We start from the raw sequence: 18,816 nt of genomic DNA, 5'->3' as shown, positions 1-18,816 counted from the left end.
TATTTGGCCTCACAAGAATGATCAAAGAAACAGACCCAGCTAGGACCGAAGGAGTTTGGGCAGGAGCAGACAGGAATACAGCTCACATGTACCCTGCACCCTCTTGGATCATGTCCGCCTAACTTTAAGATCAAAAGGGTTATGCAGACATGGATGAGAAGTGGGTGGGGCTTTTGCCCAGCAAGGCTTCTGGTTGGTTGGTTGTGCAGATATTTTAAAATGTTGCTTTGGCAGCAGCTGCCACTCACAACTCAAGGATCTAAATTACTTTTTATATATACAAAAAAGACATCCTAATTCTTCTCAAAAACAGGATTAATCTCTTCTGTGTCATCACTTGCTATTGTCATACTAATATGCTTATAATAATGTCTTATTTCTACTACAACTGAGCCGACCCACTGATATAGCAGAAACAGTATTCTGAGAACGTACATTGTGTCTTACGTTTTGTGTAAGTATACCTTTATAAGTAAAAGACAGAATTTTTAACTGCAAATGTTTAAGAAGAGATACGAGCTAATACAATGCAAGTGCTAAATCTGGACTTTCTTCTCTAGATTGAGAAGTTATGTTCAGAAATAGCATTCAATGGAGCTTTAATGATGTAATTCTGTTTTGTCTTTGAATGTAGAGGTTATTATAGGGCAAGACTGCTTTGCTCTACAAGAGTTACATCACATATTTCAAAGCTGCAGCAAGTGCATGTGATTTCTTAATAAGGTAGTTCCTGTGAGTTCTGATTGTTAGCTGAATGACTCAGAGTTACCTGGAGTGATAGATAGCTCATGAACAGAGGATTGGTTTAAAATGATTTCATTGTAGATTAGGTAGTGATGAGTTAATGCTAAAGACTGGATAAAAGCAGGAGTTTTAGTTCACTCAGTGCCCCCTTCCTGTCTTGCCCTCAAGCCAGACAGGAAAGATGCCACTGGGCACCTGGGACTCTGGCTTTCTAGTCAGATTACCAGATGTTACTGGATTCCTGGGATTTGGTCTTTGCCTGGCAAGAGATCCTTTGGATTCCTGCTGGGACAAATAGCCAATAAGCTGTCAGAATTCTAAATGTGCTTGCAGGCGCAAAAAGAACGGGGCCCCCTGCTCCAAAGCATACCACAGAATCTAACCATCGGAACTGCCCCTTCCTCCAGAGCAGAAAGTCAGGAGATCAGTTCTAATTCCAAGAGAACTGCCAGCCCCACCGTGGGGTTAATAACCCTAAGTGGAAGAAAGTATCATGTATCTGCAGGATCCAAACCAGTGGATAGATTTCATTTTTCAGCAGCTGCCGGTTGCTATTTGTACACACTTGCATCCAAGTATGAATGAGAGCCAACATGGTGTAGTGGTTAAGAGCGGGTGCACTCTAATCTGGGGAACCAGGTTTGATTCCCTGCTCTGCCACGAGTTGTGGAGGTTTATCTGGCGAATCAGATTAGCTTGTGCACTCCCACACACGCCAGCTGGGTGACCTTAGCCTAGTCACAGTTCTTCAGAGCTCTCAACCCCACCTACCTCACAGGGTGTTTGTTGTGAGAGGGGAAGGGAAAGGAGATTGTAAGGGGGGATATAAATCCAACTCTTCTTCTTCTCAAGGCAGACTGCAACTGAAAAATGTAAACTGTCCCTCAAAACACCAGACGTTGCAGAAGAAACAGAATGTTTCAAGATGGTCACCCACTGGAAACCTTTGTGATGGCCAAAGCCTAAAGGCAATAAATTGAGACCCCAACAGCCAAACACTTCTACCTGACGTATTTTGAAGTCGGCGGGCGCAAAATATGAACTGTTGACATCCCTGCTGAAATGTAGCGGTCTCTCCTTCTCTCAATCCGACGCACGTTGACAAAGTCCCTGGGATCACAGAGGGAGAAAGCAAGAGGTTACCAACTGAGTTTTAAAAAGGGCAGTCAAGGGGGGTAACCCAGTCTGGACCCACCTGGGCGATACAACACCGCCAGCGGCGCCTGCAGCCACATCGTAGGATATTGTCGTGTTGTCATCGACTCGTTGCAAGATCTGTGAAGAGAAAAATGAGGGTGAGTTTTCACCCATCTCTGCAGACAAGCCAGTAAAAATATAGTTTCGCGTGGGCTTCTTCATGGAATCCTGTTTTATGAGAAGGTCAAAGATTTCTGATAGAGTTTCCAGTACCTCTGTTGTGGTTGCAATGAGATCCCTTTTTTCCTCACTGAGTTTGCAAGATGACTAAGACTTTACACACCTGTTGCTTTTTTATCTGTCTATCTTAAATAGGTAGTTGGAACAGTTACAGAAAAAAGGTTAGCTTAATTGGGGTGTTGTGTGGTTTCCGGGCTGTATGGCCATGTTCTAGTACCGTGGTGGCGAACCTTTGGCACTCCAGATGTTATGGACTACAATTCCCATCAGCCCCTGCCGGCATGGCTAATTGGGAATTGTAGTCCATAACATCTGGAGTGCCAAAGGTTCGCCACCACTGTTCTAGTAGAATTGTCTCCTGACGTTTTGCCTGCATCTGTGGCTGGCATCTTCAGAGGATCCTCAGATCCACAGATGCTACTAGAACTTGGAGAAAATGCTACTAGAACAGTGATGGTGAACCTTTTCAAGACCGAGTGCCCAAATTGCAACCCAAAACCCACTTATCGCAAAGTGCCAACACGGCAATTTAACCTGAATACTGAGGTTTTAGTTTAGAAAGAACGGTTGGCTCCGAGGTGCACATTACTTGGGAGTAAGCTTGGTGAAGCAACTACGCAACACTTTGAACGGGTCATGCCCAGTGGCTCAGGCCAGCCTATATGTGTGTGTGTGTGGGGGCCATTTTCCACCCCCGCATGATGAACTCTGTGCGCGTGTGCCCATAGAGAGGGCTCTGAGTGCCACCTGTGGCACGCATACCATAGGTTCCCCACCACTGTACTAGAACATTTCTACTAGGAGAAAATGCTACTAGAACATGGCCATATAGCCTGGAAACCACACAACACCCCAGTGATTCCGGCCGTGAAAGCCTTCGCTAGTTTAATTGCTTTTAAAGAGTTGTGACTGGTCTTGCTATATCAGATGGTCTCATATGCACCTTCTGATTGGCTATGTGTACTTATGTTGCTTTCTCTTATTGAACCAATCAGACAGTTAGAAATAACCATATGACTGATAAATCAAACTCAGAGAAAGATAAGATTGCCTATTTATAGAAAAACATTTTTATGGCGAGCAAATCCAATTTTTCTAGCTGTAAGTCTCAGAAGAGGAGGGAGAATCTCTCACTGCACCTTCACATGGAGAATCTCTCCCGAAATTCTAAGCCAGCAAAACCAGTTCAATTTAGTATGTAGATATGGAAGACTCCTCATCAAAGCCAGAACAAAAGAACATTGTTTTTCAAAAAATTACCACTACGAAATGGAATTTGCCTGCTCTACCAGAATCATCTTGAAAAGAGTTTAACATTGGATTAGGTGCAATTATTTCTAAACCTGTTTTTTACATCAGTTCACCTAATTTTGCAACAACCCCCCCCTCCCATCCAGATCCCCTGAATGCATCAAGCCACATCAAGACAGCAACTGGCAAGTGACACAGCACCAAACACAGAATATAGCATTGCAGAAAGAATCCCCATCATTCAGGCCATAGATGCCAGGAAGGTGGACCAAGGCAAGTGGTGACTGGGAAGTTCAAGAAGGGAAAAAACAAATGGAAAACAAAACTAATAATAATAAGAAGCCTCCACAGCTCAAGCGGCAGAGCGGGGAATCAAACCCAGTTCCTCCAGATCAGAATACACCTGCCCTTAACCACTATGCCACTGCTGGCGTAGGACAAGAGGCAGCCTTAAAAGATGCTGCGTCCCATCCCCAGGCCAAATCAAGCTATAGCCCAGGCTCTTCTGAATGACGGCTGAACGTATAACTTATGGCTCTTCTCTGGTTGGTTCCTCATTGGAGGCGACAAGAGAGCAGGGTAATAACTTTAGAGGGCGAGTCTGTCACACCCTGAGCTGCATGGCCCGGCCAGCCTAGTCTCATCAGATCTCAGAAGCTAAGCTGGGTCAGCCTTGGTCAGTTTCTGGATGGGAGACCATCAAGGAAGTCTAGTGTTGCAGTGCAGAGGCAGGCAATGGCAAACCACCTCTAAGACGACATGCAGACAAAGCGAATGCATGAATTCTTTTGGCAAACCACCTCGAAATGTCTCTAGCCTCAAAAACCCCACAGAGGCATCAGAAGTCAGATGCAACTTGATGGCAAAAAAAAAGTATGTTGCAAAAAACTGAGTAGGCATCTAATGGCCCCTGTCAGACCAATGAAGTTGTATTCTAGCCTGTTTCCGTGGCCTTTTAGAGGCCACTGATTCAGAGGCATGGATCTGCAGAAGTGGTCCCTAGCCCTTAAAAGTCAATGCTGGAATACAACTGTGCTAGTCCTTAAGGGGTCCCTAGAACCAGAATTACCCCTGCCCAGTGGCTACTTTCGAGAACACGGTTTGGGTGGCCACAGGCTGATTCAAGCGACCAATCTAGAAATGTTTACCTGGCACGTTAACAAGGTTTTATTCCACAGGACCATCTTCTCGGGCTGCAGAATCATCTCCTGGTAGATAATCTCAGCAGGACACTGCAGGACAGCCTGCAAGAGAAGGAAGGCGGTGTTCATTCTAATGGCCAGCAGCCCGGCACAAACCTTTCCACGGCTTTCATTTGGAGCCCCACTTGGACAGCACTCCCCCTCCGCCCCCTTTTTTTTCTTGAAAGAAGACCAAAATAAAGCAAAGCAACAAGATGGAAATCAAGTCTCGAAACTTGCCAGGGCTCCTCATACCTCCTTCCCTCCCCTGAAAGTCAGTAATTCACTTGCTGACATGCACCGCTGCCGCCCTCAGCAATCCATTCCCGTTCTGTGTGAAGCCACTCAATTCTGAAAGGCAGCTGAAGGGCTAACGGGACCTGCACACTTTCAGTCATACTGCTCTCCTGGGCAACAAGCAGATGACCTTATTGTCATATTAGCACCCCCCTTCCCGGAGGGGATCAAGGAGAGTGTAGCTGGAGAGGCAACATCGCAACACCGGCTTTCCCTTCAAATCTTGAAGAAAATACTTCTTCAAGGAGTTAGTTCTGGCCCAGTAGTCCTATCCAGTTTAACTGGGAGTGGAGGAGAAAAAACTCTGCTTGGACTCCAGCTTAAGTAGAAAGAATATGAAATGGTCAAGGGTGGATACACAACAGCCTCTGAATAGGCAGGACACCACTTCTTGCTGCAGCGCTAGGTGCATCCCTTGGGTCATCCCGGCAGCTTACCTTGAGGATGAAAACCTTGCCATAGAACGGCATCTCAAGGCAGTGAACTGTGTCGCCAAAGTCCTGCATGAGAGGTGGGAAAGGCATGTAAGTTCCTCAGCCACGCACAGGGCACTCTCTTCTGCAGCAGGTCCCTAGCTGACAAGCACTCTGGGGGGTTGATTCACTATCGTTTGTGGCCAGTATATTAAACAAGCAACCCACCTTCTTCGCAGACCACAGGATGGGGAAGAGTGTGTGATACATGCTAGCTTACCCCTGACCTCCAAAGAGCCAACCTGCACCAAGTTATCCCCAGGACGTGTACCAGCTCAGACTTTGGTAAGTAGCCAGGGAAAAGATCCCAAAGAAGGGAAAGTCACCAAGAACACCTGTCTGCAGTTCCCTGAGTGCACCTAATTTGGTGCACAGAGGCGCACATCCCCAGGCAAGAAGAGAGAGCCAGTGTGGTATAACAGTGCTGGACTGAGAGAGAGGAGGTTCACGTGCGAATCCCAACTTTGCCTAGCCTATTTCACAGGGCTGTTGCGAGGATAAAGGGAGGCCAGAAGACCATGTGCATTGGCCCAAGTCTGCTGGAGGAACAGTAGGAGAAACACAACACCAGGCAGGCAGGTAGAGGTTGGTGATGGGATATTCCAGAAGAAACAGCCATGCTGGACATGGTCTGTTTTTGCTTCATGCGACTAAAAGGCAGGGATGCATGCATTCCATGCATGACATTCAGCACCACTTAAAACAACTTATGCAAACAGAGCTTAAATTATACAAAACTACCTACATGTATTTGTTTTTGTATATTTTGTTCAGCAAGTCAATGGAAAGGGGAGATCAGGAAAAACCTCCTGACCATCAGGGCTGTTCGACAGTGGAATGCACTACCTCGGAGTGTGGTGGAGTCTCTTTCTTTGGAGGTTTTGAAACAGAGGCTGGATGGCCATTTATCAGGAGTGCTTTGATTGTGTGTTCCTGAATTGCAGGGGGTTGGACTTGATGGCCCTTGGGGTCTCTTCCAACTCTATGATCCTATGTCAGGGAAGGACAGATTTGCCCAGCCTCCATCCCTGATCAGAGGAGACCTGCCTAGTGCTTAGACCTGTGCAGCCATGGATTAACGTCAGCATTCTCAGCAGCCGCCCTTGTTTTTCTGGAATTGCTTTTAGGCACCTACAGTTCTGCTCACTCCTCCATTTCCTCCTCTTGCATTTTAGGGCTGTAGAAATGAGCACTGCTCAGCAGGCACTGCTACCAGCTCACTGCCAGCACCCAATGATGAGCCATTTCCAGCTACCAAGCCACACCCCCTTTTGGGAATGGCAGGAGCACAATCTGTGGGTTAACGTTTACCAAAAGATTGAGGACAGGAAACCGAATGAGCCATCGGGCACCTCACAAAAGTTCCACCCATGTTAGTTTTCAACGTGACTTCACAGCAAAGAATTTCCCCGCCCCACCGCGTTCAGAGCCTGAGGTTGTATAAACAGGATATGAGTTTCAAAAAATAATTTCTAAAAGCTGTGCACAGCCTATTTATCTTTCACCGGGCTTGGGGTTTTATTTTTAAAAGTAGAAGAATGGCATCACTTGGTAACTCCTGTTTGTAAACACCGTGTACCTGAAGGGGAAAAGTGGATTTTGCCCTTTTTCAGCACATCTAAAAGAACTAGAAAAATGTCTCCTCTCAGGGTGATTTCCAGTTTAACAAAAAAGACATTTCAAGTTATTGGGGAGTTTGGCCCCCCCCCCCCCCCAAAAAAAAAAAAAAAATTACCCTGTAAGCTAGGGAAAGCTGTACTCCTTAAGGGCAGACTGCTATTTCTGTTTTTAAAAAACCCACTAGGATGACCCATAAGGGTCTTATGCCACCCATCAGTAAGGAACGGTCTGCTTACGCTGCATTTCTCAAAGGTCCAGTTCTCCTCTTGAGCTAAGATCTGATCCAACCCTTCCATGGCAATCTTGCCTTGCCGGACGTACTCCCTCTCCTAGGATGAAGCGGACATTAATTCCAGACAGCAAACGACTTAGTAACATGCACATTGAAGGATACTTGCTTCAAATTTATCCCAACTTCCTTGCCTGCTTTGATCTAATCTTCTGGGTAAACTACTATGGCAGGGAACCATTCATTCTGGGTAGGGTGTTGACAATTCTTTTTCAAAAATGACTTCTGCCTGCAAGCTCACCAGAGCCTCTTCTCATGGGGCGTCACCTTGATTTTTTCTATTGACTGGGACAGTCAATAGAAAAGTAATGCAAGTAATGCAAAAGAGTTTCCCTTTTTTAACTTTGTTTTTTAAAAAACCAGTGCATGGTTGCCCACCTCTGAGCTTCAGCAATACAGCATGATCCAGGCCCAGCCTTGCAAATCCACTTACCCCTCCTGTGTGCCCTGGCATTTCCAGCTGATCTCCTACTTCCTATCGCTCCAGTAATGTTTGCGGCCACTTACCGCAAGACAAACAAACCAGCCTGTCAATGTACAGTTCTTGAAGAGGAGAAGGAAGAGTTTGGATCTATACCCCACTTGTCTCAACCGCAAGGAGCCTCGAAGCAGCTTACAAACTCCTTCCCTTCTTCTCCCCTCAACAGACACCTTGTGAGGTAGGAGAAGCTGGGAGAGTTCTGAGAGAACTGTGACCAGGCCAAGATTGGCCAGCAGGCTTCATGTGTAGGAACAGGGAATCAAATCCTATTCACCAGATTAGAGTATGCCGCTCATGTGGAGGAGCAGGGAATCAAACTGGGCACTCCAGATTCAAGTCCCTCTGCTGTTAACTGCTGTGCCATGCTGCAGTGCACTTTCCCTGCTTGTCTGCAGTAAGCAGCAACTGCTGCCAGGGAGATGGAGATCCTTCAAGAATGCAATAAAGAGCCCACTGAGTCCCCAAGTTCTTCGAAAGCCACGTTTTGATGTAAGCAACAGTCCTTACTAATTACCACCTTAGGAAGAGACCGATGCTGCCCTCCAGTGGCTGACAGGCAACGACAACTATTCACAGCTACATGGTTTCCTCTATACCAGGGGTAGGGAACCTTTTACGCTCAAAGAGCCATTTGGATCCATTTTCCACGGAAAAGAAAACACATAGAGCCGCAAATACTTTTTGACATTTAAAATGAAGATAACACTGTGTATTTTGGTTATTTACCTTTACTCTTTGTATATAAAACAATTATAGTGTGTTGCTTATGAAATCCACGAAGTGCTACAGAGAAAAATATTTTTTATTTATGTAAAGAACACATTTTTAACATTTTGAACTTTTAAAAGAAAATAACTAAAAATTAACAAAAAAAACGTGACCCCCTGCCATCCCAAACGGCGGACGGACACCCCCCCCCCACGAATCCCAGCCAAGAAGGCTGCCTTGCGCCTGCCCTGTCCCCTGGGTGCTCTGGGGGTGTTTGGCCTGCTCGACGGGCAGCGGCGGCTTCTGCAGCCCTCCTCCCCTCCATGGCAGAGATGAGAGTTCCCCAGCTCTGCCATGGCGGGAAAGAGGCTGCAGAAGCCGCCGCTGCCCCTCGGGCGGGCCAAACGCCCCCCAGAGCAGACGGGGACAGGGCAGGGAGACTGGCGCACAGGTCACCCCCTCCCTCCATCCCAGGCCCCCCCCCCCGCGAATGATCGCAGCCATGAAGGCTGCCCTGTACCTGCCCTGCCCCCAGCTGCTCTGGAGGTCGGTTGGCCTGCTCGACGACGGCTTCTGCAGCCCGCCTTCCCTCCATGGCAGAGATGAGAGTTCCCCAGCTCTGCCATGGCGGGAAAGAGGCTGCAGAAGCCGCCAGTGCCCCTTGGGCGGGCCAAACGCCCCCCAGAGCAGCCGGGGACAGGGCAGGGAGACCGGCGCCCAGGTCACCCCCTCCCTCCCTCCCAGGTCGCCCCCCCCGTGCGAATGATCGCAGCCATGAAGGCTGCCCTGTACCTGCCCTGCCCCCAGCTGCTCTGGAGGTCGGTTGGCCTGCTCGACGACAGCGGCGGCTTCTGCAGCCCGCCTTCCCTCCATGGCAGAGCTGAGAGTTCCCCAGCTCTGCCATGGCGGGAAAGAGGCTGCAGAAGCCGCCGCTGCCCCTCGGGCGGGCCAAACGCCCCCCAGAGCAGCCGGGGACAGGGCAGGGAGACCGGCGCCCAGGTCACCCCCTCCCTCCCTCCCAGGTCACACCCCCCCGCCCCCCGCGAATGATCGCAGCCATGAAGGCTGCCTTGTACCTGCCCTGCCCCCGGCTGCTCTGGGGGGCGTTTGGCCTGCTCGACGGGCGGCGGCGGCTTCTGCAGCCTCTTTCCCACCATGGCATGGAGGGAAGGCGGGCTGCAGAAGCCGCCGCCGCCGTCGAGCAGGCCAAATGCCCTCCAGAGCAGCCGGGGACAGGGCAGGGAGACCGGCGCCCAGGCCACCCCCTCCCTTTCTCCCAAACGACGGACGGACACCCGCCGGCCGCCGCTTTTTTCTCCCCCTCTTTGCAAAGGGGGGGGGGATTCCCCACTCTCCCCAGGAAGGGGCCGGGAGCCGCACCACAAGCTCGAAAGAGCCATTTGCGGCTCGCGAGCTGCGGGTTCCCGACCCCTGCTCTATACAGCTAAGGTAGTTTTCGCTTTTGCAACAGTTGTGCAGGTCAGCCTGGCTTCCCGTAAACTTTGTCCTGCGTTAGAACTAGCCAAAGATCCCGAGCTTTCGGGAAAGCAAAGATCCAGAGCCAAGAACTCTGCGGCTTTCACTTCCTATTATGTTACGATGAGATTTAAAGAAGTGATTGTGTTAACAACCAGACAGCTCCCACAGGGCTGGACTGATGGCTAAACAACAACGGAAGCCACAGTATTGTTCTGAGAGACTTGCAAATGACAAAGCAGAACAGTGACCGAGTGGATGAATGCCAAGGCTGCGCAGCCCGTCTGATCTCCAAACTAGCACAGGGGTCTGCAACCTGCGGCTCTCCAGATGTTCATGGACTACAAATCCCATCAGCCCCTGCCACAGGTTGCAGACCCCTGGCCTAGCAGACTTCCGATTACAAAGGAAGGGTGACCCACAGAAAAAGTCCCACTTCTTTTTGAGATCCTCCTTCTGGTTGCATGGAAGGAGAACACCATGGATCGGTGAAAGAACATCAGAAGGTTCCAGGTTCAATCCCCAGCACAAAAGGATCAGGTAGCAGGTGATACAAATGACGTGTGCAAATGATACAAATGATCCTGTAGAACGCTGCCAGTCTGGGCTTTGCTCTGACTCCACAAGATGAGGGTCTGACTCCGATAGCTTCAAGAGTTCATTGCTGCCTTTCACAAGAGCCCCCTGAAACCAAATGAAGGCTGAGAGAATGTTTCTGGAGCACATCCAGTGAATTTGGGGCTTCTAGCCCCTGCCAGCCATGTTAAGTCCAACACCTCGGCTACTGACTTTAAGAACATAAGGAAGAGCCTGCTGGATCAGACCAGAGTCCATCTAGTCCAGCACTCTGCTACTCGCAGTGGCACACCAGGTGCCTTTGGGAGCTCACATGCAGGATGTGAAAGCAATGGCCTTCCGCTGCTGCTGCTGCTCCCGAGCACCTGGTCTGCTAAGGCATTTGGAATCTCAGATCAAGGAGGATTAAGATTGGTAGCCATAGATCGACTTCTGCTCCATAAATCTGTCCAAGCCCCTTTTAAAGCTATCCAGGTGAGTGGCCATCACCACCTCCTGTGGCAGCATATTCCAAACACCAATCACGCGTTGAATGAAGAAATGTTTCCTTTTATTAGTCCTAATTCTTCCCCCCAGCATTTTCAATGCGTGCTCCCTGGTTCTAGTATTGTGAGAACCTTTCTGGATGTCTTGGTGTGTGCACCTGTGCATCCACAGTAGGGCTGTGCATCCTTTGCGTGCACATGAGATGTCACCAAGGCCACGCTGGTGAGGCGAGTGTTGGAGGAGAGGGCTTCAACCCAGAATCAGAAGCACGCACCAAAAGCAGCCGCTGCCTCAGGCTTACCTCATCCGTGAGTGCCCTCTTTCCCAACAGCTCATCGTCGGAGTCATCTGATCCTAAGGGTGGAAAGGAAGAAGGAAAAGGTTTGGGAGAGCGAGATCGGAGAGTGTTTGTGGGAAGGGTGGGAAGAGGCCTTTCGAGGCCTGTGGCCCAAAGATGGCGCAATTGTTTCACCCAGCGCAAGATCAATACAGAACAGATGCTCGGTTCACTGGATTGAGAGAACGGGCTGGGCAAAGGTTTCTACTGGTGCTGGCTCTCTGGCAAGGCACCCAAGATCTGCAGAGAGGAAGGCATCGCATTGATGCCCCTCAGGGAGTTGGATGACAGCCAGGCATCAGCAGAACCAGAAGAAACTGGTGTTATCTTCTGAGTTTGCCTCACCCCTGCTAGCCAGGTCCAAGGCAAGGTCATGCAACAGTGCGGAGGGAATAGCTTAGAGCTGGGGAGCTGTGGGGCAGAGCCAGAAGGGGCACTTCAAACAGGGGGTGTGGAGAAGACTCTACTCCCAAAACAATTGCCCAGAAATTTCCAAAGCCAACATACAGAACCTGCACTCTTTGTGCTGTTCCCTTCTGAATTTCCCTTTCAACCCAAAAGAGGTACAGGGAGTAAGTTTGTGGTTCTGACGAACGGACTGCCAGTACAAGCCACCATTGGCTCACCCCACGCTCTGCAACGCAAGCAGAGAAGCATACCAGAGGGGCCCCCAAAATGGAAGAAGCATTCGTTACCTGCAGCAGATTCTGGAGGGGAATAGAACTGGCCGTCGGAAAGCGCTCCGGAGTAGAGAAGCGGGCCACGGGCCACAGCAGCCTGAGCCGCCAAGTACCCTAGAAAGCAAAGAAAAAAGAGTACTTGTGGTCACTCGTAATGGTTACCTCTTCATTCTAGTTTTGTCCCCCTATTCCTCCGAGGACTTCAGGACAACATAAAAGTCACTCTCCCCTTCCATTTCATCTTGACAAAAATCCAGTGAGGGAGGTTAAGATGAAAGAGAGTAACTAGCACAAAGTACCCGTAAGCATCCTGGCTGAGCAGAGATTTGGCTCTTTATCTTCCCAAGATGGATGTGGCATTTGCCACTGTTAATGACAAATTAGCAGCAGTGGCGTAGTGGTTAAGAGCAGGTGCACTCTAATCTGGAGTAGCCGGGTTTGATTCCCTGCTCTGCCGCTTGAGCTGTGGCGGCTTTTCTGGGGAATTCAGATTAGCCTGTGCACTCCCCAACACACACCAGCTGAGTGACCTTGGGCTAGTCACAGTTCTTCCGAGCACTGTCAGCCCCACCTACTTCACAGGGTGTTCATTGTGAGGGAGGAAGGGAAAGGAGTTTGTAAGCCCCTTTGAGTCTCCTTACAGGAGAGAAAGGGGGGAATATAAATCCAACTCTTCTTCTTTATGTGCGAATGCTCTTTGCAGACTTTAGTTCCGCATTTAATACAATCTCGCCACAAAGACTGGTGACGAAACTTGTGGATCTTGGACTCTCACATTCAATCTGTTTGTGGATTAGGGACTTCTTGTCTGGACGTTCCCAGAGGGTTAGACTGGGAAATCGGGTTTCCTCAGTTCTTACTCTAAATATGGGAATGCCACAGGGCTGTGTGTTGAGTCCTTTACTGTTCACCCTTTATACATATGATTGTACTCCTGTCTATCATAGTAACACCATTATCAAATTTGCTGATGACACAACGGTGGTGGGGCTCATCTCTGGAGGGGATGAGTCTGCCTATCGGAATGAAGTGGACCGACTGCTCTCATGGTGCAGGGAAAATAACCTGGTTCTTAACACTAACAAGACAAAGGAGCTCATAGTGGACTATAGAAGGAATAGCTCAGAAATTCAACCCTTGACTATAAATGGAGATCAAGTGGAGCGGGTGGCTAGTTTTAAATTTCTGCGCGTTATGATTAAAGAGGACTTGACCTGGGGCGTACAGACTGCCGCGGTGGTTAAGAAAGCCCAGCAAAGACTGTACTTTCTGAGACTTTTAAGGAAGCAACAACTAGATGGAAAACTTCTGGTGTCCTTTAACCGCTGTGCTATAGAGAGTGTCCTAACCTACTGCATCTGTGTATGGTTCTCCAGTTGCACAGTAGCGAATAGGAAGGCGCTCCAAAGGGTGATCACTAGTGCACAAAGGATTATCGGCTGCCCTCTTCCCTCCTTGGAAGAAATCTATAATTCCCGAAGCCTAAAGAAAGCCCAAAATATTCTGAGGGACCCGTCTCATCCAGCACACTCTCTTTTTAAACTGTTACCATCTGGCAGACGATACAGGGCCCTCAGAACTAGGACAAAGAGGCTTAGAGACAGCTTCTACTCTAGAGCTGTGGCTATGCTAAACTCCGCTGCTTCATATTGATGTATTTGGGGCTGTGTAGGGATGGGTGGAGGAAGGGGAAAGTGAGGATGATGTATGAGTCTGAAATTGTGTGCATCGAGGAATGCTGCTGTAAATTTCATTGTGCGTGCACAATGACAATAAAATGCTTATGCTTATGCTTATGCTTCTACTACTACGCTGGTCCCAGCATCATGCCCAGGGCTCAAAGCTGCACTGCCCCACATTTCTTTCAGGGAGAAAGACAAGAATGTGAACAAAGAGAGAGAAGTCACTTTGCTTCCCTGTAGGAGATGGGAACAACTGCTTCACTGGAGCCAAGCATGGCAGCCAATTCCGACAGAAAGGTCAGCAGAGTTTTATTAGCAGCACAAGCACTAGTGAAACAGCAAAACAACACACATGCTGCCCCCTAATCTCTCGAAGAGGGTGGGAAGGCAGGAGCTGGCCTCTTTGTCCTGTGTCTGCGTCCAAAGTCTCTCAGTGGTAGGTAGATAAGTGTGGGTCAGTGGGGCAAACGCTCCGAATGCGTGCTGCAGCCCGCTCCCAGGAAACGTTCACCAATTCTCCAAAGAGAGACTTGCCTGACATCTGGAGAGCTGAGAGGACTTTACAATGGATGCTTTGGTCCAAAGCCACAAGATAACTTGTTTACATGACTGCACATGTGTCAAGTTGCCATGCCCAATGCAAAATCTGCTGTCCATGGCAAATTTCGACATCTGAGTATCTTTGATGATGATGGCAGGTGTGAGACATGAGCAAAATGAAGTAGATGGCCGTGTTCTCTCCTTTTGTGTTCTAATTTTATAATAAATGTATATGCCAAAAAGGCTATGTATGTATGTACATACGTACGTACGTATGCATGCAACTCCAAATGTGCCCAAATGCTCAAAAAAGTTTGGCATCCTTGGTGTAAAGACTTTCTAGCCTTCATGGTTACAAGGAATGATATGGAAAATATCTTCAGGCCTCTCCCTGTCAGCCGTTTCTGTGTATCGAGTTCCTGCAATTTTGAATCACAGAATCCCACAAGACTAGCCAGTGTGTGAAGCTGCAGCCTACATTCTGCTGCACATGGCAGTCAAAGGGCAGCGCCAAGCACACACACCACACTTCCGCACAAAAGCAGGAATCTCTCCACATGGCCAGCCGAACAACTCAACCTTTCACATATATTTTTTAAAATCTGTGCAGAGAACAATGGCCCCTTTGCCTTCCTATCTACAAATGAATTAAGCCCCTAATGCAATAGAGCGTTTATCTCTCCCAAGCAGCCTTGTGTGTGTTCCTACCCCAAAAGTGGCATTAAAGTGTCCATTTGCTTCTGTCGTCTTTACTTTTAAAAAATTGGGAATTCTCCTCCGGACAAACCTGCTTTTCAATTGATTGATTTATTCTGATAATTTATGTGCTGCCTTATCAGTGATCTGCTCTTTTTCCTGCACAGGAAAAGAAATGCACACTAAGTGGCCTCAAGGCATCACCACGTAGGTTCCTCAATGCCCACTGCAAATACAGCCACTTCCAGAACAGTTCCCACCTGCCCCACCCTTCTGCCCAGCGAAATGTCAAAGGTTGGCCGATGGGCGCCAAGACCAGTTCCCCTCCTTCCACGCACAGACTCACACTGCTCTTCCTCGGCCTCCTGAGGTAGAACTTTGAAGTCCAAAAACCATGTTTCCAGCCAGGCAAGGACAAATGAGACAATGGGCAGGAGATAACCGAAGGCACCTTTGGCCAGGAGCTGCTCCAGCGGGTTGTTGGGAGGAACAAAGGAAGAGATGTTTCAAGTTAAACGCTGGCAATCATTTGCAGCACAAACCTCTGCGGAGTTCCACCCTTCTAAGTAATAAGAACAGAAGCAAAACCATGCTGGGTCAGACCAAAGTCCATCAAGTCCAGCAGCCTGTTCAAGCAGAGGCCAACCAGGGGCTTCTAGGAAGCCCACTAATAAGATGATCGCAGCAGATTACCCTGCCTGTGTGTGTGTGTTTATTTATTCATTCATCAAATTTATAGGCCGCCCTCCCCCGAAGGGCTCAGGGCGGCGGACAACAGAGTTCAGATAACGTAATGTATAATTTAAAATAGTTTTAAAACCCATAATAGTACATATAAAACCAGCAGGAACTATTTAAAACATAGGCAGATGGCGAGATAAAATCCCAACCCCCCTCCCTCCCCCAACTGAGCCCACCGGAGGCCACATACAAGCGAGTCATATTCGACCCGGCTGGCCAAATGCCTGGAAGAACAGGTCTGTTTTGCAGGCCCTTTGGAAACTCTGTAAGTCTTGCAGGACCCTGATCTCTCTAGGGAGCTTGTTCCACCGGGGCGGGGGGCGGGGGGGGGAGGGCCATAAAAGCCCTGGCCCTAGTGGAGGCCAGCCGGATGTGTTTTGGGCCAGGGACCACTAATAGGTTCTCCTCCAAAGATCAGAGGGAACTACTGGGGCAATACGGGGAGATGCGGTCCCTCCAGTATGCAGGCCCAAGGCCGCTTATAGCCTTCAAGGTTAAAAAGAGCACTTTGAACATGACCCGGAACTCGATGGGCAGTTCCACACCACCCAAGGTAATAGGCATGCTCCTCTGATACAGCAGAGAATCGGCATGCTTCATGATTAGCAACTGCTTTGAAGTCAGTGGACTCAGGCATTCGGGATCTGCTCAGGGATCGGAACTCTGATCGTGGACTCAATAAAAAGGTAAAGATGGGACCCTGTGAAAGCACCGGGTCATTACTGACCCATGGGGTGACATCACATCACGACGTTTGCTAGGCAGATTATGCTTCTGATTACTGCTGCCTTGCCCAGTCACGTACACTTGACCCCCAACAAGCTGGGTACTCGTTTTTCCAACCTCGGAAGGATAGAAGGTTGAGTCAACCTGGAGCCGGGTATCTGAGGCCGACTTCCATCGAGATCAAACTCAGGTTGCGAGCAGAGCTGCAGCTTATCGCTCTGTGCCACGGGGCTCCTTGACAGACTTGACATCCCTTCAAACACTCTTTTTTCATTTAAGAACATAAGAAAGAGCCTGCTGGATCAGACCAGAGTCCATCTAGTCCAGCATTCTGCTACTCGCAGTGGCCCACCAGGTGCCTTTGGGAGCTCACATGCAGGATGTGAAAGCAATGGCCTTCTGCTGCTGCTGCTCCTGAGCACCTGGTCTGCTAAGGCATTTGCAACCTCAGATCAAGGAGGATCAAGATGGGTAGCCATACATCGACTTCTCCATCAATCTGTCCAAGCCCCTTTTAAAGATATCCAGGTTAGTGGCCATCACCACCTCCTGTGGCAGCATATTCCAAACACCAATCGTTGCCTTTTATTCATCCTAATTCTTCCCCCCAGCATTTTCAATGTATGGCCCCTGGTTCTAGTTTTGTGAAAAATTTCTTTTCTTTTTTGCACAACCAGACTGGGTGTAGATTTGAGGACAATTTCCAAGGTTTTAATTGGCTGCCTTCAGGTACCCTTTTTCCCAGGCCACTCCTCATCCCAAGCTTTTGAAAAGTGTCTGTGGAGAGCAGAAGGGAACCCGTGGCTGCTACTCACGTCTGAGAGGATGACTTTCACTATCAGGAAGGCGCTGGACACCAAGGTTGAGACCTTGGGGGGAAAGAGAGAAAAAAGAAAGCCATCAGGAGTCACATTTCTCTTTCTCCAGCAGCTACAGTGGAATTAACAGGCTACCTTAAGAGCAAAATGTCAAACGACAGCCTCTTACCGCAATAATCCACCAGTGCCGGAGCCGTAGAATGGCATATCCCAGAAGCAGCAGTGAGAACCGGAAAACAGCTAAGAGCTTTTTTTAAAACAAGGGACAAAATGGCAACAGTGAGTACACAAACAAAAAAAGGAATACTTTTTTCAACCTAAATCGACAGAATCTGCTTGCTTTCAGAGTTTGCAGAACTCTAATCAGAACAGGAAAAGTTCTGTAAAATGCAAAAGTTGCCACCTGTTGTGGAATCAGTCTGACAAAACCCTTTTATTGACTTTAAATACATTTCATTGGAGTCACATATCCCTGATCATCAGCCTTCCCCTTAGTTGGACTTGCAAATCACATCTTCATCGGGATACTTACAAAGATGTCAAAAAAAGATGATTTATAGTTGTAGTTGATAATTTCTTCTTTCAAATTATACTGGATGCCTTTGGAGGTCTATGGATGAGCAAGATTCAAGGCAAAGAAGTTAAGAAATGTCAAGAGTTTGGTAAGCAAACAACAGCTAAATTGCTACTCTCTACTGCAGTCACTCAAGACGTAACCCATGAGGGAATGAAGTCTCCTCTTTCCCTACCGTCTCCCTGCATTCTTGGCTTTCTCTTTTCTTGTCTACAGTATTTCCTAAAGCCTGAGCTTGAACTGATCAGCCCTGTGAGAAATATAAACATATTAATCTCCAGTAAGCTCAAATAGAAGAGAAGAAGAAGAGTTTGGATTTATACCCCATCTTTCTCTCTTGAGAGATTCAAGATACCTTGCAAGCTCCTTTCCCTTCCTCTCCCCACAACAGACACCTTGTGAGGCAGGTGAGGCTGAGAGAGTTCCGAAGAACTGTGACTAGCACAAGGTCACCCAGTAGGAATGTAGGAATGTGGAAACACATCTGGTTCACCAGATAGGCCTCTGTCACTCGGGTGGAGGAGTGGGGAATCAAACCCAGTTCTCCGGATTAGAATCCACCTGCTTTTAACCACTATACCACGCTGGCTCTCACTCTCAGAGGCACTTGTTTACTCTATCTCTGCATGAGTCACTGCTCTGAGTTTGACTGTGTCCAACTAGAAGATGCAATCCCATCAGTGGTTTTTGGGGAAAAACCATGATGTGGGGGCGGTAGCAAATCCTTAACCTTATAAGCATTACCACCACCCCCCCCCCACGCACCCAGTTCCCACATGAATCTTTTTGAATAATAGGAGTGCAGTAGACCTCTAATTTTCTTTAAAAAAAGACAAGCGGTGTCTCTGCTCTCAGCAGTTTGGCAAAGGCAGTTCAAAGTCCTCTTTTGTCCCGTGACATGCTTCTCTACCACGAATGAAGAAGAAGAAGAGTTGGATTTATATCCCCCCCTTTCGCTCCAGTAAGGAGACTCAAAGGGGCTGACAAACTCCTTTCCCTTCCCCCCTCTCAACAAACACCCTGTGACTAGCCCAAGGTCACCCAGCTGGCGTGTGTGGGAGTG

At 48.5% G+C, this 18,816-nt stretch overlaps 1 protein-coding gene across 2 annotated transcripts in view; it reads right to left on the bottom strand.

Moving 5' to 3' along the window:
* The window catches only part of STARD3 (StAR related lipid transfer domain containing 3), a 49,683-nt gene that overhangs the window by 7,711 nt on the left and 23,156 nt on the right, over positions 1-18,816 (bottom strand). Inside the window, exons 3-13 of one of the 2 annotated variants that reach the window (XM_048517713.1) lie at positions 17,712-17,789; positions 17,349-17,426; positions 17,177-17,230; positions 15,241-15,358; positions 11,992-12,090; positions 11,261-11,313; positions 7,180-7,272; positions 5,288-5,350; positions 4,521-4,616; positions 1,940-2,019; positions 1,750-1,854 (exon numbers count right to left, since the gene is read on the bottom strand). In XM_048517713.1, the coding sequence (XP_048373670.1) occupies positions 1,750-1,854; positions 1,940-2,019; positions 4,521-4,616; positions 5,288-5,350; positions 7,180-7,272; positions 11,261-11,313; positions 11,992-12,090; positions 15,241-15,358; positions 17,177-17,230; positions 17,349-17,426; positions 17,712-17,789 (917 nt within the window). Of the gene's footprint in view, positions 1-1,749; positions 1,855-1,939; positions 2,020-4,520; positions 4,617-5,287; positions 5,351-7,179; positions 7,273-9,673; positions 10,582-11,260; positions 11,314-11,991; positions 12,091-15,240; positions 15,359-17,176; positions 17,231-17,348; positions 17,427-17,711; positions 17,790-18,816 lie in introns of those variants that run through there. The other variant, XM_048517714.1, reaches the window with a different exon arrangement.

The sequence above is a fragment of the Sphaerodactylus townsendi genome, linkage group LG15, assembly GCF_021028975.2.
Source record: "Sphaerodactylus townsendi isolate TG3544 linkage group LG15, MPM_Stown_v2.3, whole genome shotgun sequence".
In the NCBI taxonomy this organism is placed as follows: Eukaryota; Metazoa; Chordata; class Lepidosauria; order Squamata; family Sphaerodactylidae; genus Sphaerodactylus; species Sphaerodactylus townsendi.
The sequence above is the reverse complement of the archived record's forward strand: the minus strand, read 5'-3'. Positions and strand labels throughout refer to the sequence as shown.